The sequence below is a fragment of the Carettochelys insculpta genome, chromosome 22, assembly GCF_033958435.1.
Source record: "Carettochelys insculpta isolate YL-2023 chromosome 22, ASM3395843v1, whole genome shotgun sequence".
NCBI classification, from domain to species: Eukaryota; Metazoa; Chordata; order Testudines; family Carettochelyidae; genus Carettochelys; species Carettochelys insculpta.
The window spans coordinates 3,147,387-3,171,823 of record NC_134158.1 but is presented as its reverse complement, the minus strand read 5'-3'; the positions used below and the strand labels follow the sequence as shown (position 1 = coordinate 3,171,823).

At 54.7% G+C, this 24,437-nt stretch overlaps 1 protein-coding gene and 1 pseudogene across 3 annotated transcripts in view; one reads left to right on the top strand and one right to left on the bottom strand.

Moving 5' to 3' along the window:
* The first annotated feature begins 9,718 nt into the window (after positions 1–9,718).
* Positions 9,719–13,603, top strand: LOC142024620 (uncharacterized; annotated as a pseudogene).
* A 3,622-nt stretch (positions 13,604–17,225) lies between these two features.
* The window catches only part of LOC142024757 (uncharacterized), a 30,464-nt gene continuing 23,252 nt past the window's right edge, over positions 17,226–24,437 (bottom strand). For all 3 annotated transcript variants that reach the window (XM_075016955.1, XM_075016957.1, XM_075016956.1), the window contains exon 4: positions 17,226–24,169. In XM_075016955.1, the coding sequence (XP_074873056.1) occupies positions 22,386–24,169 (1,784 nt within the window). In that variant the 3' untranslated portion in view covers positions 17,226–22,385. The remainder of the gene's footprint in view (positions 24,170–24,437) is intronic.

The following is a 24,437-nucleotide window of genomic DNA, read 5'->3' as shown; positions in this document are numbered from 1 at the left end:
ACCGGTGTGTGTGTGTCTGCAGTGTCACTTGTGTGCGCCAGGGCTGTGCTGAGTGACAATACCCCTGTACACGCCGGTGTGTGTCTGCAGTGTCACTTGTGTGCACCAGGGCTGTGCCGAGTGACAATACCCCTGCACACCGGTGTGTGTCTGCAGCGTCACTTGTGCGTGCCAGGGCTGTGCCGAGTGACAATACCCCTGCACACCGGTGTGTGTGTGTGTGTGTGTGTGTCTGCAGTGTCACTTGTGTGCGCCAGGGCTGTGCTGAGTGACAATACCCCTGTACACGCCGGTGTGTGTCTGCAGTGTCACTCGTGTGCACCAGGGCTGTGCCGAGTGACAATACCCCCTGCACACCGGTGTGTGTCTGCAGTGTCACTTGTGTGCCCCAGGGCTCTGGTGAGTGACAATTCCCCCCGCACACCGGTGTGTGTCTGCAGCATCACTTGTGTGCACCAGGGCTGTGCTGAGTGACAATACCCCTGCACACCGGTGTGTGTCTGCAGCGTCACTTGTGCACGCCAGGGCTGTGCCGAGTGACAATACCCCCCGCACACTGGTGTGTGTCTGCAGCGTCACTTGTGTGCACCAGGGCTGTGCTGAGTGACAATACCCCCCACACACCGGTGTGTGTCTGCAGCGTCACTTGTGTGCACCAGGACTGTGCTGAGTGACAATACCCCCCGCACACCGGTGTGTGTCTGCAGCGTCACTTGTGTGCACCAGGGCTGTGCTGAGTGACAATACCCACCCCCGCACACCGGTGTGTGTCTGCAGCGTCACTTGTGTGCACCAGGGCTCTGCTGAGTGACAATACCCCCCCACCCCGCACACCAGTGTGTGTCTGCAGCGTCACTTGTGTGCCCCAGGGCTGTGCTGAGTGACAATACCCCCTGCACACCGGTGTGTGTCTGCAGCGTCACTTGTGTGCCCCAGGGCTGTGCTGAGTGACAATACCCCCGCACACACCGGTGTGTGTCTGCAGTGTCACTTGTGTGCCCCAGGGCTCTGCTGAGTGACAATACCCCCCGCACACCGGTGTGTGTCTGCAGCATCACTTGTGTGCACCAGGGCTGTGCCGAGTGACAATACCCCTGCACACCGGTGTGTGTCTGCAGCGTCACTTGTGCACGCCAGGGCTGTGCCGAGTGACAATACCCCCGCACACCGGTGTGTGTCTGCAGTGTCACTTGTGTGCATCAGGGCTGTGCCGAGTGACAATACCCCCTGCACACCGGTGTGTGTCTGCAGCGTCACTTGTGTGCCCCAGGGCTGTGCTGAGTGACAATACCCCCGCACACACCGGTGTGTGTCTGCAGTGTCACTTGTGTGCCCCAGGGCTCTGCTGAGTGACAATACCCCCCGCACACCGGTGTGTGTCTGCAGCATCACTTGTGTGCACCAGGGCTGTGCCGAGTGACAATACCCCCGCACACCGGTGTGTGTCTGCAGAGTCACTTGTGTGCACCAGGGCTGTGCTGAGTGACAATACCCCTACACGCCAGTGTGTGTCTGCAGTGTCACTTGTGTGCCCCAGGGCTGTGCTGAGTGACAATACCCCTGCACACCGATGTGTGTCTGCAGTGTCACTTGTGTGCACGAGGGCTGTGCCGAGTGACAATACCCCCACACACCGATGTGTGTCTGCAGTGTCACTTGTGTGCACGAGGGCTGTGCCGAGTGACAATACCCCCACACACCGGTGTGTGTCTGCAGAGTCACTTGTGTGCCCCAGGGCTGTGCTGAGTGACAATACCCCTACATGCCAGTGTGTGTCTGCAGTGTCACTTGTGTGCCCCAGGGCTGTGCTGAGTGACAATACCCCTGCACACCGGTGTGTGCTTGCAGAGTCACTTGTGTGCACGAGGGCTGTACCGAGTGACAATACCCACCCCCGCACACCGGTGTGTGCTTGCAGAGTCACTTGTGTGCACGAGGGCTGTGCTGAGTGACAATACCCCCCCACCCCGCACACCGGTGTGTGCTTGCAGAGTCACTTGTGTGCACCAGGGCTGTGCCGAGTGACAATACCCCCCCACCCCGCACACCGGTGTGTGTCTGCAGCGTCACTTGTGTGCCCCAGGGCTGTGCTGAGAGGTTTCTCTCCCCTTCCTGGCATGGTTTCCGCTTTGTGCTGGCAAGCAGCGGCAATAGGCGAGCGAGTCTGTAGCTGCAAAACAACGAGAAGTTCTGTGGCACCTTTGAGACTAACAGATATTTTGGGGCATGAGCTTTCGTGGGCAAAGCCCCGTTTCGTCAGTCGCACGAGCTGGGGGCGGTCAGAGGAGGATTTGAGGAGGGGTCTCAGCACAGGGGAGGGACAGAGCTGACAAGGTCCATTCAGTTAGTGTGGATGTGGCCCAGTCTCACGCTGTGAAAGTCCAACACCCCACGGGCCTCTCCGGCCCCCCTCCCTCCCTGCACCTCTCCCAGCTGCCGCCCTGTGCCAGGCTGGGCCCGAGCTCGGAGGCTGCGCTGCCGTCCCTACCGCTTCGGTCTCCGCTGCCTGCCCCCACCTGCTCCCCCGAGGCTGCCCAGGGGTGCCGTCCCCCCCCCCCGCCCGCACTGGCCTCCATTCGCAGCAATGCCACGTGCTGCGTCTGTCTGTGCCGGGAGAGCTGACGGCCTCTCCTGCCCCCAGAGTGTCTGTCCCCCGCCGAGCAGCCGCGTTCCCCATGCGGGCAGGTGGGCCCTGGGCTGCACAGGGCCCCCCACAGCCACCCACTGGGAGGGCTGGCCCTGGTCAGAGACGCATTCATGCGAGTGGTTCACCTCTGGCACGGCTGATCCCCGCCCTGACGGGCCGGCTGCCAGAGACATGAAAACCCCTTTGTGTCTCTCTAGGATCTGCTGAAAAGCTTCCCGAGGTCACAGGTTCCCTGGCCTCGTGGGGCAGCTGCCACCGCCCCTGTGAGATCCCTGCTTTAGAGCCCAGGCGGGCACACTCCGAACCCTCCGTAGCAGAGAGCTGGAAACAAAGAGGCCGAATGGAAGCTGGAATCTGCCCACTGACGTCTCAGTCTTAAGCCTGGGCAGACCCAGACGCTCCTCTGGGGCGCAGGAGTCAAATCGTTGCTCTGGAAAAGTCACTTATTAACAGCACAAAGGCTGAAGAATACCGAGGATGCGCTAGCTCCTACCTGGGCGCTAGACTGGCAAAGCGCCGCGAATTACGGCCCCGGGTTTCAGCTTGGGGGAGGGGAGAAGCCGGCAGCCAGGTTGAGACGTCCTGCGCCAAACCCACAACTAACAATATCCTGGGAGTCTCTAACTGGGCATTCCCTTCCTCCTTGCCCGTCGGCGGGCCCAGGTCACGTTGTGGCCTGAATGCGTCCTGGCTTCCTTAAGCCTGCTCAGGATTAAACCTCTGCTCTGATCCGAAAACGAAAGACCCCTCAGCAGGTAACTGCTTCAGCTCAAACAATCCCTCTCTCCTCCACTGGCTCCCCGGCTGCTTCCACCAGAGAACCCACTCCCGCCGGGTTCAACCAGAGACAGACCCACCGCAGCTGGCGGTGAGGCCCCTTTCCCGTGGCCACAGCCGCTCTCTGCTGGGCCCAGAGTCTCTCCCCCAGCCGTGGTCAGACTTCGAGGGGGAGGACTCAGCAGTGACTCTCCCCAGCTCCCACGGTCGCGTGTTCTGCATCCTCCAGGGTGGGATCGGCTTCAGAAGCCCTGTGGGGAGCGAGGAGAGAGACATCACCCTCAGCAGAGAGACAATTGCAGAACAATGGGGAGTCAATGGCCAACTCCTGCCCCTCCAGCTTAGAATCAGACTGCGAGGGCTGGAAGGGACCTCAGGGGTCATCGCGTCCAGCCCCCTGCTTCAGACAGGATCGACCCCCACTAAGTCATCCCAGGCAGGACCTGGTCAAGCCGGGACTTAAACACCTCTAGGGATGGAGAATCCACCGCCTCTGTAGCGCAGTGGTTCCCAGCCTTTCCAATCAGACGCACACGCCAGTGAGACAAACGCCCACGGCACAGCTACTTTGTTCAGGGGCACCGCTTGCTCAGAAAGGGCCCATTTCCCCAGCCGTGCGAGGGTGACGGGCTGACTAGAGAGGCTTGTGACACGGCTGGGCACGTACCAAGCTAGACAAGGGGCCGATGCCTCAGTGGTTTCAGTCCGCCCCAGAACACACCGTCTCGGACAGCGAGCGCAGTGCAAAAGCTGCTCAACGCCCTGCTGGGATGCAGAGTAAATGAGTCACCCCTGAAAGCCGCCCCCCGTCCCCGCCGGAGCCAGGATGCGGCATGTAAACCTTGTCCCAGCTCCAACAGGCGCCTGCCTTCTCTGCCCGGGGCCACAGCAGGGATGGGGGGTGGGCTCCCGCCAGCTCTTCGAGGCTGGGAAGCCGCATTTCAGCTGCTCCCAGTGCCAATGGGGCCCTGTGGGGTCGGCATTTCCCCTCACCGCAGCTCTGTGGGGTGTGGGGGGGACGCTGACAAAGCCTGCGCCAGCGGGGACTCAGGCAGCCTTGCCGCCGGAGCTTCAGCTGGCCCAGACTCATCCCTTTTCCCCTCCCTGCAGTGGTTCTGCAAAGAGCCGCAATGGGGGGGAATTGACCAAATCTCACGGCACACTTCGACAGCTCTCAGAGCACGCTGGCTGAAAGCTGCCTCTCTCGGCAACGCATCCCAGCGCTTCACCACCCTCCCAGGGAAAGAGCTTTTCCTAATATCCAACCTACACCTCCCCCTCTGTAACTTCAGACCATTTCTCCTTGTTCTGCCGTCTGACGCCACTGAGAACAGCCCCTCAGCCTCCTCTGTAGCGCCCCCCTTGCAGGAAGTTGAAGGCTGCTATTAAATCACCCCTCGGTTTTCTCTTCTGCAAACTAAATAAGCCCAAATCCCTCAGCCGCTTCTCATAGGTCATGTGCTCCAGGCCCGCAGTCATTTTCCTTGCCCTCGGCTTGAGCCTCTCCAGTGCATCCACATCCTTTCTGTACTGGGGGCCCCAGAACTGGACACGCTATTCCAGCTGTGGCCTCACCAGTGCCGAGTAGAGGGGAATAACAACTTCTCTAGAGCTGCTGGAAATGCTCCTCCTAATGCAGCCCAATATGTCATTAGCCTTCTTGGCTACAAGGGCCCACTGTTGCCTCATCTCCAGCCTCTCGTCCACCGTAACCCGCAGGTCCTTCCCCGCTGCACTGCTCCTCAGCCAGTCAGTCCCCAGCCTGTAACAGCGCTTGGGTTTCTTCCATCCCAAGCACAGGACTCTGCATGTCTCCTTGTTGAACCGCATCAGATTTCTTTTGGCCCAGTCCTCCAGTCTGCCTAGCTTCTCGTCTTAAGGGGGGATTCTGGTGCATTTAGGAAGCGTGCTGGGCCAGTGAGCAGCGGGTTAATGAGATGTTATTGTGGGTCAGTGAAAAGTTACTGCTCCTGTCTCACTCAGGAAAACTCACCAGACCTTATGCGGGACCAGAGGGGAGCTGTGCGCACACCATCCGTGCACGCCGGAGAAACTCAGGCACCATACACGCCACATCCTGACCTGTGAGTGACGATGTGTGTTTCGTGCATGTAGGCAAAAAGGGAAGCGGGTTAGAGAGTGGGATGAATAAGTCTCAGGATTCAAGGCAGGATTTCTGGTGTTTCGCAAGTGAGTTTCCTGCCCATGTCTCTGAGGGGGGAAGTAATTTTTTTTCATAACGGGAGAGGAATGGGCCAAGCTGCAGACTCATCAAACCGCGGCTGCAACTCCCTGATGTTGCGGGAGCCTGTGGGAGTAGAAAGGAAACCCTGAGAGAAGGCCGGGGTGTGACAGCTGTAGCTCGGAATGTGTAGTTAACAGTGTGCAAGGAATCACCAGCCCGTCCTTGTAGCCGAGAAGGCTCATTGAGGAGAGTTTCCAGCAGATCTTCTTTCTTCTTCTTTAAACCCTCGTCCTGCGCATGGAGCACAGGTCCTCTACCCATCTCCTCCACGTCACTCTGTCTTGGGACAAAACTTCTCGCTGACCCCACTTGTTGTTCTTCAGTCTCAATTGATCTTCCCCACGTTGCCCAAGGACTCCCTCCTTTGTGTTTTCCTTCCGGGTTCCGTGGGAGAGCTTGACGGACGATGCTGGGTGATGGTTTTCTGAGAGCGTGGCCTGGTCACCCCCACTTTTTTCTCTTGGTTTGAACGCCGTGTGGTCCTTGTCCTGCTCTGTTCCAAAGCGCCTCGTTTGTGACCAAGTCTCGCCGTTGGGTGCGAAGGACGCACCTCAGATCTAGGGAGTTGATTATTGCCCTTTATTGGGCCCTGGCGAGGCCGCATCTGGAGCAAAGTGTCCATCACTGGGCCCCCCCATTACAAAAAGGATGTGGGCGCATTGGAGAGAGTCCAGGGGAAGGTGACAAAAATGGTTAAGGGGCTGGAGCACATGACCTAAGAGGAGAGGCCAAGGGGTTTCCACTTACTTATGGCAATTCTACGCTGGACATTAAGGTCGATTGTAGACACGCAATTCTAGCTACAGCCATTGCATGGCTAGAATCGACTTATCTGCAATCGAGTTACCTGGCCATCCTCACAAAGGGACAGAGAGAGAGAGCCATGCTACTCTATACACTATCAAAACAAAAGAGCAGTCCAGGAGCATTTTAAAGACTAACAAAATAATTTATTAGGTGATGAGCTTTCGTGGGACAGACCCACTTCCTCAGCTCATAGCCATGGAGTCTGTTCTGGTCTGGCTATGAGCTGAAGAAGTGGGTCTGTCCCACGAAAGCTCATCACCTAATAAATTATTTTGTTAGTCTCACAAAGGGAAGTTGACCGGAGAAACTCTCCCATTGACCGCCCTTACGCCTGGCCATATTCAGGCGTACGGGCTCGGCTGCCGATGGCTCCTAGCACCCCTATGAGGGGCGCGAAATAGAACCCTGGGAGATTGACCCTAGGATGGCCCTACCCTTAGTCTGCAGAAGAGAAGAGTGACGGGTGATTTGCTAGCAGCCTCCAACTTCCTGAAGGGGAGAGCTAAAGAGGATGGAGAGAAGCTGTTCGCAGAGGTGTCAGATGGCAGAACAAGGAGCAATGGGCTGAAGTTTCACAGGGGGAGGTGTAGGTTGGACGCTAGGAAAAGCTCTTTCCCCAGGAGCAGGGTGACACACTGGGAAGGGTTACATCACAGCCCCATGCTTCCTGGACGTGGGCTGAGCAGGAAGCACCTCGGTCACTAGGGAACTTAAAGCAGAAGTTAAAGTAAATTGTGGTGAATCAAAGTTCTAGTGAGAGGCCATCAACGTGATTTCCTGCCAGCCCCACTGGGAACTCGATTCCTGAGGCTGCCAGCCTGTCCCTGAGCCACTCACCTTCCTTATGCTGCCCATAAACAAGCAATTGCAGAACCACAAACCCCAGCCCAGCCCAGAACCCCCACCCCTTGTCCCTGGCAGAGTCGGCCTGTGCCTGCATAAAAACAAGAGCGTGGGGGGTTCAGGCTGAGCCCAGCTGTTCTGACCCTCTGTCTTGTCCCTGAGGGATGGGGACAGACCTCTGAGCCATGCCTGGGTTTCCCGAGGGCAGCTGCTGAGGGCTTAGGAACATTGCCAGATCCTGTGTCTCTTACCCTAGGAAGAACAACAAGAAGTCCTGTGGCACCTTATAGACTAACAGAGATTTTGTAGCATGAGCTTTCGTGGGCGAAGGCCCACGAAAGCTCATGCTCCAAAATCTCTGTTAGTCTATAAGGTGCCACAGGACTTCTTGTTGTTCTCGAAGATACAGACTAACACAGCTCCCTCTCTGATACCCTAGGAATCGGCGACCTCAGAGGCTGATGTGTGCCCACAGCCAGGTGTAAACGACCCTGGGATGGGGAGCTGCAGTGTCCCCAGGAGCTGGCAGCAGCTCAGTCACCCTGCCTGCTCCTCCCATTCCTGAGCCGTGGGCTTTCAGTCCATGAGCGGTACAAGCCTGTCATGGAGCAAACCAGCACCTGGGGTGGGGCTGGGACCCCCAACTTCAGGGGAGACGCCATCACTGTTCCAGGTTTTTAAGGACAGACACACGGGGTGGATGGAGGGGGGGGGAAAGGATTAGGGTCTGACCCACTGAGCCGGGCCCTGTTTGGATTCCTGGGCAGCCTTCAGGCCTCTGTGCCAGCCGTGGAGTGGGGAGAGAGGGCCGGCAGGAGCGAGGAGTGGGAAGGAGGCCTCCAGCTCCCAACCGCCACAGCAACGTGGGGCAGAGTGACTTCCCTCGGAGTATGTGGGGGGCACAGGAAGAGGAAAGGCTGGGTCCTGCCTCTGCCTGGACCTGGTGCTGCTGGGGGGGAGGTGGGTTGCCCTGGGGTACAGTGTCAGGGGGACCCCCCCCAAAGGGGCACCTTTGATTCTGCCCCTTTCTAGCATTTGGCTCAGACCCTCTGCTCCAGGGAGGGTTTAATCCCAGTGGGATGGGCAGGTCTGCCTTGTGAGACGGTTCAGGGGACCCCAAGCGCTGCACCCCGTCTGCAGGCAGAAGTGATCCTCACTCAGCAGGTAGCACAGGAGGTTTATGAGGTGACAGAGCCCAGCTCAGCACAGAGGCGTCAGTACAGCTGGCAGAGACAGTCATTGCAACCCGTCCTGGGGAGAGGAGCCCGAGGGGTGCCCCTCTGGGGTGTAGCTTCCTCCCCTCGCCAGGCTGGCTGCCCTCCAGCTCCCTCTCCCCCAGCTTCTAACTGCCGCCTCTGATTGAAACCCAGCTCGGCTCCTCCCTGCTCTGTGCTCAGGGCAGAGGTGTTACCTGCCAGCCTAGTTATAGCCCCAGGGTCACCCTTAGCCGCTGGGAGCTGCTCTGCCTGTCTCACACACTTCCAGCCTGAGTCTCCCACATGCACCCCCACCACACACACACCTTGTTGTAAGTAATGGGGGGTTTTCCCAGCAGGGCGCAGTCTTGAGCCTCCGGCTACAGCGAAACAGCCTGGGGGGAATCGCGTGTGACAGGAGGGACTCCCCGTTCCCCTCTCGCCCAGACAGGCTGCGGAACAGCCCGTTCCACTCCAGCTCGTCCCATCTCCCTAGGCAGCAGGGAAGAGAAATGGCTCTGGTGGCCCCCGCTCAGGTAGGGGAGGTTTGTAGGGAGCTGCTGGGGTGGGCTGCTGCCGAGGGGGAGGGGCAGAAAACACATGGGGTGAGGCTGGGAGGGGCCAGGGTCTCCTCCTGCCCTAGGACTCTCTCACACCTGCCGGGACACACTCAGCCGGACCACTCCCAGGCGCACGGCGGGCGGGCGGAGAGGTGAGCATTCCTGCATTTCTGAAACAGGAAAAGGCCCCCAGGCAGGGCTGGGAAACCCGCTCAGAGCCCAAGAGCTGAAACCCCTGGCCAGCCAGCCCCTGCCGTCTAATACACAGGGGAAGGGCCCACAGCTCTGCCTCCCACGTCAGCCGGTGCCTGGCAGGTGTGTGGGGACTGGAAGACCCAGCCCTCCTCCATCTGCTGCGAGGTGCAACGTGCTTGGCATGGCTCTCTGCTCCCATGAGCCTCCTGGCCAGGCTGCGCGAGGCGGGGGTGGGATGCGACTTCTCTGGGCCTCCTGGAGCAGCTGCAATTTTGTGATTCTTTCCCCCCCCCCCCAGCCCCACATGAGCATGGCTGGGGCAGCCGGCACTGAGCGGGGGCACCTCTTGTTGCAGACGGCGGTGACCTTCGAGGAGGTGGCTGTCTATTTCACCCCGGTGCAGGGGACGCTGCTGGGCCGCGCTCAGAGAGCCCTCTAGAGGGACGTCATGTGGGAGAACTACCGGATGGTGACCTCGCTGGGTAAGGATTCCTGGACCCTCAGCATCTGCCGCACCTGGTCAGGTTCTTTTCTTGTTAGTTACATTAGAGGGGAAGGGATGCACAGTCCAAAGGTACTCAGCCTTTCCAGAGACGACATACAGGGCAGAGACCTTACAAGTGCCTTGAATGTGAGAAAAACTTCAGCTGGAACCATACCCTTATCCTATATCAGAGAATCCATGCAAGAGAGAGACCCCACCAGTGCCTTGATTGCGGGAAGTGTTTCAGTCAGGGCTCCAACCTTGTGACTCATCGGAGAATCCACACAGGAGAAAGACCCCATCAATGTGTTGAGTGTGGGAAAAGTTTCAAAGACCAGTCAAACCTTAACGCACACCAGAGCATCCATAACGGTGGTGCGATCTCATAAATGCCTGTGCTGTGGGAAAACATTTAATCGGAACTCAAATCTTGTTCGTCGTCAGAGAATCTGTAGGGGCGAGGAGACCTATCAGTGCTTGAACTGTGGGAAAGGCTTCGGTCAGAGCTCACCATCAGAGAATCCACACAGGGTATAAGCCCTACGAATGTCCCACGAAAAGCTTAATTCAGAGATCACACCTTCTTAGACATCAGGAAGTCCACGTGGGAAAGAGACCCCACCAATGCCGGGACCGCGGGAAAAGCTGCCGGGAGAACTCACTCCTCATCACGCACCGGAGAGACCGCGTCGGGGAGGCAATTCGAAGGCGGGCACTGATTCTCTGATTCTTTTGGGCGCCAACAAAGCCATACAGGGAAGAGTCCTTTTTCGTGTCCCTGGCACTGGGAATGCTGCAGTTGGGAGGCAAGCCCACCTCGGAGACTCTGCCCGTGAGTGGATAAGTAACCTTCTGGCTTTGCCTGGGCTGAGCAAACCCCAGGCAGAGGAGGAGAACCCCTGATCTGCCCCTACCCGCTGCTACAGCCCTGGGTGCTGATCTTCCTGCCTCCTGTTCCCTGCTGTGGGAAGGGAGACAGATGCTCCTTCAGCCTGGATGAACTTCCACCCTCCTCGTGGCCCATCCAAGATGGGATTCCCTCTACTGAGATTAGGAGGGAACATGGGCTAGGCCCCACCTTCACTCAACCCACGCTCCCCAACCTGCACCGTCTATCCGTCTCTGGGCTTGGCTCCATGACCCCACCTCTCAGGAGCTCTTCACAGCAGGAGGAGTGTCCCAGAGGGCTGGTGACCAGATGTCAAGGGGCTGGAGCCAGAGTTCGCCAGGGAAATGGGGGATTTAACGCATCAGGCTGGTGGAGAAGGGAATCATGTGCGGAGGTGATCAAGGAATTAGTCATCATGGAATGTGACCAGAGGGAGGTTCTGCTCGCTGTCACTCACCTCCTCCGCCCCTTTTCCCTGCCCCCTCTGCAGTCAGAAAGCAACACAAAGAGGGGCTGATTTCCACAGGGGCCTTTTTTGGGAGGCAGGAGATTAAGTTTTTCTAGACTAAGACAGGGATCAGGAGTAACCACCAGAACGAGTCATGGCCTGCTTGGGAAAGCGCTTGGAAGGCTCCTGAGGCAAAGTCCTATCCAAGCACTCGACTTTGTTTGTTATTTGTTTTCAGCCAAGGAAAATGAGACCCAGCCCCCAGCTCCGTGGCACGTGTTCGCACGTCGCACAATGACTTCGCATGCCGCAGCCGATCAGGTCTGACACGTCAAACCCCTCAGGACGGGCTCTGCAAAAGTCAGTGAGCTAAGGAGGAGACCACCGAAGGCGGCCTGTGGGACCTCCCAATGAGAAGGTTCTACCCTAAACCAGTTCTGCTGACAGTCTTAGGCATCAGCGTCTGGGCTTTTGGGCAGTGTTCCCTGTAAGCTGAGCGTGTGAACAGCCACCCAGTAGAGACTCAGGTCCTGCCCAGCTGATTAGCAGGGCGCCCGCAGCCGGCAGCCTGTGTTTTTATGGGTGGTGCACAGCTGCACATTCTGGGTGTTACTGTGGCCTTGCACATCGCTTTCCCAGGACGAGAGAGACGCGAGTGTAATTCCCCCACACGTCAGCCCCTTTTGAAGCTTTCCGCACAGACACGAAGGAAGGCTGAAACCGCCACCGATCCGCCAGACTCCAGGATCTGGGGCTTCAACCACCAGCATCAAGAGATGTGTGCCACAAAGCAGGAGCGTTGCCAACACTGATACGCCCAGATTCACCTGATGAGCACCAAACATGGGTCATCCGGTGACTCCTAATGGGGCAGGAGTGCTCCCACTTACTGCACAGCGCTTACAGGTCACTGTTCTGCCAGGCCAGCCCCTGCTCTGCCCACAGCAGAATCTACCACCCCCCCATCAGGCCATCGTTCTTCTCACTGTGGCAGATGTTCTGAGCAGCTCAGGGCAGACAGGAGGAGCGAGGTCACCTTAAATTTTAACCTCAGACCATTTACTGAGATATCACAAAGGCCAAAGCTGATACCTGTGAAAAACTGCCAAGGCTCTTTTACCAAGGGCAGCTCTGGGGGAAGACGAGATGGGTGATCCCCAACTTCCTTCCTGCTCTCTGACTTCAGAAAAAGTAATCCAACGAGTGCAACGTCGGCTCCATACAAAACTTTTCACGTGGCCCCGGCTGCTCACGGGCCTGATGATCACGAGTGCCTTGAGCAAGGCCTCCTGCAACCCTGCGATGGCTCTGACTGTGATGGTCAACTGTGCAGAGCTTCTGCCATGACAGGTGCCGACTCCAAGGGGGCTCCAGGGCCCCCAGCAGCCCCCCTTTGCTGGCGGCCCTTCTGACCAACCTCGTGCCCCCCATACCTCCTCCGCACCCCAATCAGCTGTTCTGAGGCACTGGGAGGCAGGAGGAGGAATGGGGGCTGGGCAGAACTTGGGGGGGGGGTGGAGTTGGGTGTGGGCTGCGGGTTGGGAGGGGACGGGGCCTGGGGAAAAGTCAGGGGGTAGAGCTCCCTGAGGTGGGGAGGAAGCCAACGCCTGCGCTTGCCGTCCCTCCGAACCCTGAGGTTACATCTACACTAGAGTATAAAGTCGATTTTAAGGGAGTTGGGTCAATTTTATAATGTACCTGTCTTCACTACAAAGAGCATTAGGTCGAGTTTAAGGGGTCCGAAGGTCGACTTTTCTACTCCAGCTTTTTCATGAGACTTAACGCCAAATTCACATTTACAAGGCTGATTTAAAGCTTGTGTAGACACAGTTTTATTGGCCTCCAGAAGTATCCCACCATGCCCCAATTGTCTGTTCTGACCATCGCTTTCACCTCCGCTGCTCTCCAGGGCTACGTCTACACGTGCAGCCAACATCGAAATAGCTTATTTCGATGTTGCGACATCGAAATAGGCTATTTCGATGAATAACGTCTACACGTCCTCCAGGGCCGGCAACGTCGATGTTCAACTTCGACGTTGCTCAGCCCAACATCGAAATAGGCGCAGCGAGGGAACGTCTACACGTCAAAGTAGCACACATCGAAATAGGGATGCCAGGCACAGCTGCAGACAGGGTCACAGGGCGGACTCAACAGCAAGCCGCTCCCTTAAAGGGCCCCTCCCAGACACAGTTGCACTAAACAACACAAGATACACAGAGCCGACAACTGGTTGCAGACCCTGTATATGCAGCACGGACCCCCAGCTGCAGCAGCAGCAGCCAGAAGCCCTGGGCTAAGGGCTGCTGCCCACGGTGACCACAGAGCCCCGCAGGGGCTGGAGAGAGAGTATCTCTCAACCCCTCAGCTGATGGCCGCCATGGAGGACCTCGCTATTTCGATGTTGCGGGACGCGGATCGTCTACACGTCCCTACTTCGATGTTGGACGTCGAAGTAGGGCGCTATTCCCATCCCCTCATGAGGTTAGCGGCTTCGACGTCTCGCCGCCTAACGTCGATTTCAACTTCGAAATAGCGCCCAACACGTGTAGACGTGACGGGCGCTATTTCGAAGTTACTGCCGCTACTTCGAAGTAGCGTGCACGTGTAGACGCAGCTCAGGTGAGCAGGAGGCAGGAATCAGCCCGGGCTCTCCAGCTGCCGCCCCTCTCCCCCCCCCCGCACACACTTCGCCACTGCTGGGCTTTCCAGCTGTGATGGGGTTCAGGGGTCCCCCTGCACTGCACCCCGTCCGCTGGCAGGAGTGACTCTCACTCAGCAGGTACAACAGGGGGGTTATTAGGCAACAGATGCCCAGTTTCTCACAGAAGCGTCAGTGCAGCAGTCAGAGACAGTCCTTCCAACCCGTCCTGGGGAGAGGAGCCCGAGGGGTGCCCCTCTGGGGTGTAGCTTTCCCCCTCCTCAGGCTGGCGCCTTCCAGCTCTCTCTTACCCTAGCCTCTAACTGCCACGCCCGATTCAAAAACCAGCTCGGCTCCTCCCTCCTCTTTGTTCAGGGCAGAGGTGTTACCCGCCAGCCTAGGTTGTAGCCTCAGGGTCATCCTTACCCGCTGGGAGCTGCTCTGCTTGTCTCCCACATCCAGCCTGAGTCTCACACGTGCACTCCCCCCACTCCATCACACCAGCTGCCCCACACGGCTGCTGGGCTCTCCGGCTGCCCCCACCACACACACACACCCCTCGTCACTGCTGGTTTTTCCAGCTGCCCCACATGGCTGCCGGGCTCTCCGGCTGCCTGCACTCCCCACGCGGCTGCTGGGTCAAAATGAAATGACTCAAACCACTACCACGATGAAGCAGTTCAACAATACCAAAAAAACAACTTTTCTATAGCTCCCCATTGAAACTTTTCAGCTTTTTCTTTCTGCATTTGACCCTTCTCAGGGCTGGCCCTACCCTTGCAACAGCACGTGCCAGGGACAGCCTGTGGATCAGTGGCACGAAAATGCACCTGGCAGTTTGTTTTCAATGGGAGCAGGGAGCGAGGGCAACGCACTCACCCATAGCCACTCACGGTGCATTTTTTCCCACAACACACTGCCCCAGAAACCCAGAATGCAATGGGGGCACAGGAACTGCGCGATGGGTGCCCCCAATGCCCTGCTGACACAGTCGAACTTGGCAAAGGTCAGGGGGACACCCTGGGTCGCCTTTCCAAACGTGTGCGGACACACCATCGACTTTGTAAAGTTTAGTGGTAGGAAGACGACTTTAATATATTCAACCGTATTTCCTCGTGTAGACACACCCTGAGATTCCACCAGCACGTCCACACCGGGGTTTACAGCTGTGTCACTACGTTCCTTAACACCACACCTCTCGTGCCGCACCCTGTAGAGGAGCCCTTAACAAATACAAGGGCATTTTTTCAGGAAAGTGGTGGTGGGGGTGGTTCTTAATTCCTTTAGTTTAACGCCCTGGGACTGTTTTTACATGACCCCTGCACAAAGGAGAGGGGGCTGCAGACATAGACGCAAACAGCTTTGAGGGCACAAGAGCCGCATTAGCCATACCCTGAGCGTCAGAGGTGCCAGACCACGGACAACACTGGTGCACTGAATGCCTCAGTCAGGTCTGCAGTCTGGGTTGTCGCTGCGGAGAAGCCGGGTGGTTTTAATGGGTGATGTGGTAACTGACAAGCAGTGGCTGTCCCAGCACAGGAATAGAGCGGAGGGATGATGCAGGTGAGAGCAGCACTGTCCCCCGCCCCCTGCCGGCCCTCTGCCCCCGCTGGCTCCACAGGAGGACAGGAGAATTCATCCCAAGAATGGGTCTGAGGGGGAACCTGTCCCCGGAGCATGCCATGGCGGTGAGCGACGGGAACGCTCGTTGCCGAGTATGGTCGTCTTCCACGGAATTGTGGCTCCTCAGGGGGCTGATATGGAGGACTGTCCTCGGGCCACGAGGTCTATGACAGCGAGAACAGACGTTACGAGGTACGGCAGGAGGCTGTTGACTGTGACCGGAAGCCGGTCTCTCCTTCCTCCTGCACCTCCTGTGCTTGTCAGCAAGAGTTGTTTTCCCCAAACCGGAAGATGCCAGTGCAGGATTTCTTTTCAAGTGGGGAGACGGGTGAACCACAGTCACTGCCCTGTCCTTGACGGACAGAGGTCTCGATATCAATGGCATGGACGCCACAACAATGTAGCTGCGGCCTTCACACTCAGGGTCATTGGAACACACAAGACCCTCCACCACCACAAGTTGGTGATCCACAGAAAGGAGATTTTGCCATAATAAAGTATCATCTATAAAAAGCTATGGGCTTGAAATACGCAATTAGAAGTATGAACAATTCAGTACCAAAACAGACACGTATGTGCCGTAATAAAACAGGAGCATGCATACAAGGCTATGGAAATGAAATATGCAATTAGAAGTATGAACAATTATGTAGAAAAATAAACATTGACGTTTGCAACAAACGAGGTTACAGAAGAGGAAGGTGTGTGCTTCTGTCTTCCCCACTTAAAGATTTTAAATACATTTTCAGTTACCAAGGGGGAAGCCTATGTTACCGGCAGTCCCAAATGGCACTGAACATTACAGAAACATTCACCTTTGTTAGATGCATGGGGGTTTCATAGCAGAGAGAACAGCAGAAGTATTAAGACAGTGACCTCTAACGGCTCAGAAACAAGAATATGTATCCCAAGAAATTGAATCGGAAATGCGCACACTAGTTACTGTGCTTTTTTTTTTGAATTTCATGAGTTTAATTTCATGATTTTTTTAAAAAATTCTGCTGTTGTTAATCTCTCGTCGGGGCTGTAATCCCAGGTCTGGCAAAATTTGCAGCAGAAATTTGATTTTGAGAAAGATCTCCTATCGTCCAATGCCCTGAGGGCACGATTTGTAAAAGGTACTTAGGTGACCTGTGGAATTTTCAACGGGATCTAGGTGCATTCACCGTTAGCTGGCCTGTGGGGAATATCTGGGAATTAAGGCCTACCACAAGGTGGTACATGGAAATGCACTAAGCTGCTTGTTCAAGAAGCAAAGTGACAGCTGACCAAGGCAATCCGCATGCGTGGATTAAAAGAAACTTACCACCACAGGTTTTGATACCACCACAGGTGATCTGTCAATTCCTGATGTCATATGAACTTGTGGAAATATATAAAAAGAAATGAACGCAGCTTCCTGCAAATCAGGAAGTGCTGTATCCTGAGCTGGGATGGCTGAACTTAGTAGCAGCGTATTTTCTATGAACATTTGCTGCTGTCACTTGGCTTGTGGGCGTGCTTTCTTCATGTGCTGTGACAGCTCACTTCCATAGCAGGAAGACTCAGTCCAGTCGTGAAGGTGCTCAGCCAGGCTGATTATCAACAAAGCACAACACGTAGTGGTGAGCAGAGCCCTGCGGGGCGCGGGAGAGGGGAAACGGCACACTGGGATTGCTTAATTACAGCAAACCGCAAAGACTGGAGCAGCTGATCCCCAATATTCTAGTCACCAAGTCTGCAACAAAGCAGCTTTTACAATACCTTACTGGTTACCCAGAAACACAGGCCCCTTAAAACAATCCCGCCACCTACCCAGCCAGCCAAAGGACTGGACATGCCACGCACCAGGTTAATGAATATTTTAGATCTTACCCCCCGGTCCCCCCCCGCCACACACTCACAGCCCGTTCTTATCTAAACTGAAATTTATTCAAAAAAGAAAAGCATTTACATAGGGGCACAAAGAGAGTTCTAGGGCCGGGTTCACAGCAGAGATGAGCGTCCATAAGTTCCTTCAGAACAAGCTCCCGAGGTGATAGGCCAATGCCAGGAGGAGCTTGACCGGAGCTGGAGACCTCAGTCCTGCGACTCAAACTTCCCTTCTGAAGCTTAAGCAGATCCGAGACAACAGGATTGGGGCCCACGAGCTCCTCTTATGCCACTGTAGCAGCTTCTGGACAGCGGGTATTCTCCGGGTGGTGCCTTGTGGCTGTGAAGTAACTTGACTTAAGGTAGGTCGACTCGTTATGTTAATCACATGCCGGAGTTGCGTAGCTTCAGTCGATTTTCTGTGGTAGCGTAAATGTAGCCACAGTGGCAGACAGGAACCATCTGGTCACACTGTTGAGCTCCACTAAGATACAGGTGAACACAGACAAGCACAATCGCTACCTGCCTCTAATTCTCTAACTGCACAAATCTGCACTTCAAAGCTCTACTTATCTCAGACGGGACGAAGGACCTTTTATAGGCTTATGCATATGCCCCTAGACGTTGGATTTGGGTCACGCTGCCTGCTAGTTGCTTTACCTTTTCTATCCCCATGTCACTTGGCAGCTCCACTAACTCGACAGGTACCTACCACATGAACGTCCCTTACACCGGACCAGGTCAGGCAGCAGCCCCCCACTTTCCTCTCCCCTGACCAGACAAAGACTCACAGCAAGGCACCCCAACACTTATAGATGGAGATGCACAATCAGGGATAACCACCTTACACACGACCTTCCACGGTTCATGGCATAGTAACAGAGAGGGAGCCGTGCTAGTCTGTACACTATCAAAACAAAAAGCAGCCAAGTAGCACTTTAAAGACTAGCAAAATAGTTTATTAGGTGATGAGCTTTCGTGGGACAGACCCACTTCTTCAGACCACAGCCAGACCAGAACAGACTCAATATTTAAGACACAGAGAACCAAAAACAGTAAGCAAGGGGGACAAATCAGAAAAAGATAGTCAAGGTGATAATCAGTGTATCTACTTAAGATACATTGATGACGTCTTTATGATTTGGACCCATGGTACAGAGGCTCTAGAAGAATTCCACAGGGACTTTAACAATCTACATCCCACCATCAACTTATGCCTCGATTACAACATGCAAGAGATACATTTCCTGGACACTACAGTACTAATCAAGGATGGCCTGACCAGTACCACACTGTACCGAAAACCTACTGATCGCTACACTTATCTACACCCTTCTAGTTTCCATCCTGCACACGTGACTAGATCTATTGTTTACAGTCAAGCTCTTAGGTACAATCGCATTTGCTCTGATCCAACTGACAGAGACCAAAAACTACAAGAACTTTACCAAATATTCATAAACCTGAATTACCCACCAGGAGAAGTGAAAAAAACAAATTGACAGGGCCAGACGCATACCCAGAGACCAGCTACTCCAAGATCGGCCCAAAAAAGCCAAGAACAGAACACCACTGGTCATTACCTACAGCCCCCAACTCAAACCACTGCAACGAATTATTAAAGACCTACAACCCATCCTTAATCAGGATGCTACACTTCAGAAGGGCCTGGGTGACATGCCTGTTCTCTCCTACAGACAACCTCCCAACCTCATGAGGATCCTTACTAACAGCCACAGTCTATACCCCAGGAACACCAGTCCTGGAACCTTTCCCTGCAACAAAGCCCGCTGCCAGCTTTGTCCACATATCTTCTCTGGAAATACCATCACTGGACCTAACCAGGTTACTCACAGAAACACGGGCACTTTCTCATGCTCCTCTACTAACATCCTATACGCCATCATGTGCCAACAATGCCCAGATGCTTTGTATATTGGACAGACTTCTAACTCCCTTAGACAAAGGGTCAACGGGCACAAAACAGACATCAAAACGCTCCAGATTCACAAACCAGTTAGTCAACATTTTAATGGAACGGGGCATTCTGTCAATGACCTCAAGGGATGTGTGTTACTGAAGAGGAATTATCGCACCGTTCTGGAAAGAGAAGCAGCCGAGCTGGCTTTTCTATTCAAATTGGGCACATTAACACATGGTTTCAATCGTGATGGGAACTTTCTGAGTCACTATAGGGGCTCGTCTGCATACTTGGCTCAGTCTAATTCTTGACCTTCCCCCCCACCCCTCCACTCTCTGATTTGCTCACCTTGATTATCTTTTTCTGATTTGTCCTCCTTGATTACTGTTTTTGGTTCTCTGTGTCTTAAATATTGAGTCTGTTCTGGTCTGGCTATGGTCTGAAGAAGTGGGTCTGTCCCACAAAAGCTCACCTAATAAACTATTTTGCTAGCCTTTAAAGTGCTACTTGACTGCTTTTTGCTTTGGTTCATGGCATGTTTGTCACTTTCTTTGTTCCAGACCACTTGGGGCAAACATCCTGGTTCATCATTTTTGTCAAACCACCTGATCTGTCTATTTTCTTTTAAATTAGCTGAAGTTCCCGTAGGCCCCTGCTCATTACTGGGTTGGGTCATTTGCAAATATTTTATCATCATACTCACGTAAGAGATCAAGAAATGAAAACGGATGTGTTATTCAAGATAAATCTTGAATATCTGCCCAAAATCTATTCTGGTAAAAAGCCCAGAAGTTACTTTACCAATAAAAATACAGAAGGATTTGAGCTCTAAAGGGTGAAGCAGAGCTTTGGGGTTTGTTTGAATTCCCCCTACATCTCAGGGACAATTAGCTCTCCGGAGAGTCAACGGGATCAAAGAAACCAGAGTGTGACTGCTAAGCACAGAGAGCAAAAACGTAGGGGCAAGCTCTCTGGTGCAACCGAGGGAGGGGAAACAGAGCCTGGCAGAGAGGGGAAGAGGATCCCTCCAACTCACCCCAACACCTCAAACAACGCAGAACCAAACCCACTGCATATTTCTGTCCCTGCTCCAGCGCCACGATACAGTATTTAATTCTGGTCTCTCAGGAAATCAGTGCGGGGCAGGGAAAAGCTTTTGGCACAATCGCGGGCGACGTGAAACTGTCGGGGAATGAGACAGTCTTCCCTTCAAGAGGGAGCTCAGGGGCTCTGACCATCTCTACAATGGCAGGTGGAGTTGATTGGCCAAACAGGGATCGTCCCATCACGAGGGGCCTATGCAAATAGCTGGCACTGAGAGCAGAGCCAAGGGAAAGGGCCAACCGCAGACAAGGCAGAGAGGTGAGAGGCTTCCGTGAGGCAGGCAGGGAGCAGAGGAACAGGCCGGGCAGCGAGAAAACACACCATGGAGAGCGGGAATCATCTTTGACAGAGCCAGAAAGAGCGAGAGGCGTCGGGAGGGGTTCAGGAGACAGGCAGTAAGCACAGCTCCCGTGATCACATTGTAAAGAAAGCTGGCTGCCAGCACCGGAACCCGCTTTAGCCCCCACCCGCCAATTCTATCATTGCTGGGTCATCTTCACAGGCCGTTCCTACTCAAGAACGTCTTTAAAGGTGTTCTGCTGTAAGGCTGGTTTCCTACGTACGTGTAATAGGGGATCTGTGTGTTCCACTGTCACAGGCCGGGATCTACATTACAACGGCGTGTGAAGGGTTTGCACGTCTGTATGAGGGGTCTGTGCAACATGGACTGCACCGCTTACTCCACGACTCTAGTGTAAGGTTTCTCTTAACTAACAGGCACAACGTAAGGGACTGGATTAAATCATGCCGTTGTTTTGGAAGAGACCCCACCTGGATGTCCAGCCCGACCATTGGTTGGCAGTTACAGGCCGGCCTTTGTTAGGCTGCCTGAGGTCCAAATGTTGGCATGTGAGGTTCCCTAGACCTTAAGGCCCCCATAAAAGACCCTGTGAAAACCAGTCCCAAATGCTGGTGGGGCACGGGATAAGGGCCTATGAGCAGATGGGAATAAGGGGACTTCGAAGTAGGTGGGGTCCTTTCGAAAAGGAGCCCCGTCGGGACGAGCCACGCGGCGGCGAGCCGCATCAATTTCGACGCGCCGCGGCCGCCCGCATGCTAATAAGGTGCTGAATATATACTTCAGCGCTTCATTAGTAAACTTCGAAACGGCCATTTGCACGGCCCTTTTCGAAGTTTTTGGCTAGTGCAGACATAGCCAAGCGGTAGCACTGCTCTTCCGCTGACTCCCCTCTCTCATCCCACAGTCCAGAACGCTTGATTTCCCAGCACCTGCTGCTTCCCACAGCCACCAGCCCCCTCCACTCAACCCATTTCCTCCCCAACGCCCACTCTGCCTGACCCCTTCACATTTGGTCCCCTGGAATTCAACACCTCAGAGGAAGAGCTGTCAGCTACTGAGACGCTCGTCCTGCAGGGACCAGCTGGAGGTCAGTGGGGGAGCCGAGAACTGCTGGAAAATGCAGAGTGGGGTCAGCTATCCAGAGTAAATGGGGGGGGGTCTGGCCCCTCTCTCAGCCTCCATGGCAGGGGCAGCACATCTCAGAAGGGAAGGGAAACGGGGCCGGGGGGGAGACTTCACCCAAACAGAGGGAACTCCTGGAGGAATTTCTCTCCCTCTTCCCCCAGCAGGTGAGCAGGGCTAGGAAGCCCATCAGTTCAGCAGCCAGAGCCGCAGCAGGGAAGAGGGACTGACTGAGACAGCTCCCTGGCTTGGGGTTTATGTAGATCAGGCTAAGCCAGAGGGTTCCTGATCAGCTCAGAGTCAGTGGTTGCTGGACCAGCTGCCAGAGACGGGCCCGGGGGAGGCACAGACGGGAGTCAGGGAGCCAACGACCCTGACGAGCGCGAAAGTAAGTAAACGGAATTTTTAACATGCCCATCCCTAGCCAGGCCATGGACAGAATTTCTCCCCTGTGTGGAGGAGCCTCCAAAGCGAGCACCGAGTAAAGCTTCCACCACATTCACGGTCTTTCAGTTATTAAACGTGGAATAACATGAGCTCGGAATGATCTGTTTCCTGTAGTTACTGGAGCTTTTTCCCCATCATCCAAGCATCTACAGGGCTCCTCTCCTGTCTGACTGTCTGACTTGACGTAAGTCTTACTCTTGGAACAAAAAACGTATCCCACAGCAGAGGCACTGACGTGGTTTTCTTAATGCAGTTTTGCACATTCACTGAAGCTTTGCCTGCGCTCAGGCTATTCTGGATCGCCGTCCTTTGTGCAGTCTCCGATGTGTAGTAAGATTTGAGCTCCGATTAAAGCTTTTTCCACACTCCAAGCATTTATACGGTCTCTCTCCCGTATGGATCCTCAGATGGTTATTAAGGACCGAGTGCTGACTAAAGCTTTTCCCGCACTCCACGCATTTATAGGGCCTCTCTCCTGTATGGGTTCTGCTGTGGCTAATGAGGCCTGAGCGCTGGCTGAAGCTTTTCCCACAGTCTAGGCATTTATAGCGTCTCTCTCCTGTGTGCAGTCTCCGATGAGTGATAAGATTTGAGCTCCCCTTAAAGCTTTTCCCACAGTCCAAGCATTTATAGGGTCTCTCTCCCGTGTGGATTCTTCTGTGGCTGATCAGACCTGAGCGCTGGCTGAAGCTCATCCCACACTCCTGGCATTTATAGGGTTTCTCACCTGTGTGGGTTCTCTGGTGTATCTGAAGGGCCGATGGTACACTGAAACTTTTCCCACAGTCAAGGCACTTACATGGGCCATCTCCTGTATGGATTCTCCCATGGTTAATGAGGCCCGAGCGCTGACTGAAGTTCTTCCCACAGTCCAGGCATTTGTAGGGCCCATCTCCCGTGTGCATTCTCCCATGGCTAATGAGGTGTGAGCTCCGACTGAAGCTTTTCCCACACTCCTGGCATTTGTAGGGTTTTTCTCCTGTGTGGGTCCTCTGATGAATAACCAGGGCTGAGGGCGCGCTGAAACTTTTCCCACACTCAGAGCATTTGTATGGTCCCTCTCCCGTATGGATTCTGCTGTGAGTAACCAGGACAGAGCGTTGACTGAAGCTTTTCCCACACTCTGAGCATTTATAGGGTTTCTCTCCTGTGTGGGTCCTCTGGTGTATAATAAGGACTGAGGGTGCGCTGAAGCTTTTCCCACATTCAAGGCATTTATATGGTCCTTCTCCGGTGTGGATGATCTCATGGCTAACGAGGCGTGACCGCTGACTGAAGCTTTTCCCGCAGTCCGAGCACTTATAGGGTTTCTCTCCCGTGTGACTTCTCTCGTGTACAAGAAGGGCTGATGGGACACCAAAACTTTTCCCACACTCAACACACCGATAGGGTCTCTCGCCCGTATGGTTTCTCTTATGGCAAATGAGGCCCGAGAGCTGACTGAAGCTTTTCCCGCACTCTAGGCACTTATACGGTCTCTCTCCTGTGTGCACACGCCGATGGGTAGCAAGATTGGAGCTCCGATCAAAGCTTTTCCCGCAGTCTGCACACTTATAGGGTCTCTCGCCCGCATGAATTCTGCTGTGGTTAATAAGGCCTGAGTGCTGACTGAAGGTCTTCCCGCAGTCCAGGCACTTATAGGGTCTCTCTCCCGTGTGGATTCTCCTGTGGTTAATAAGGCCTGAGCGCTGAGTGAAGCTTTTCCCACAGTCCAAGCAGGTGTATGGTCTCTCTCCAGTGTGGACTCTGCTGTGGTTAGTCAGGCCAGAATTCCGACTGAAACTTCTCCCACAGTCCAAGCACTTATAGGGTTTCTTATCCTTAGCATTTTTCTGCTGAACTGTGCTTTTGTTACGACCACTGCCTCCCCTCCCACAGTCAATGGATTCAGCGGCTTTCCTCAACAGGCGTTTTCGCAACTTGCCTTCTGACCTGTGACACTTACTCCCAGCTTTTCTCTGTCCTGTGCCTGGGGGAAAAATCCCTTCCACTCTCCTTGAAAAGGTCCCCTGCCATTCCGCTTCCATAGGACCTTCCAGCTGCGGATTTGCCCTCTCATCACCACCACCTGTGTGGGAAGACAGGGGAAACCAAGACAAGAGTCATTGCTTGGGATGGTACAAAAGGGGAAAACACAGTAAAACTCACGGGGATTATTCCTCTTTATTCGGCTTTGGTGAGGCCGCATCTGGAGTACTGTGTCCAGTTCTGGGCCCCCATTTATAGGAAGGATGTGGACACATTGGAGAGGGTCCAGTGGAGGGCGACCAAAATAATTAGGGGGCTGGAGCATATGACCTATGAAGAAAGGCCGAGGGAATTGGGACTGTTTAGTC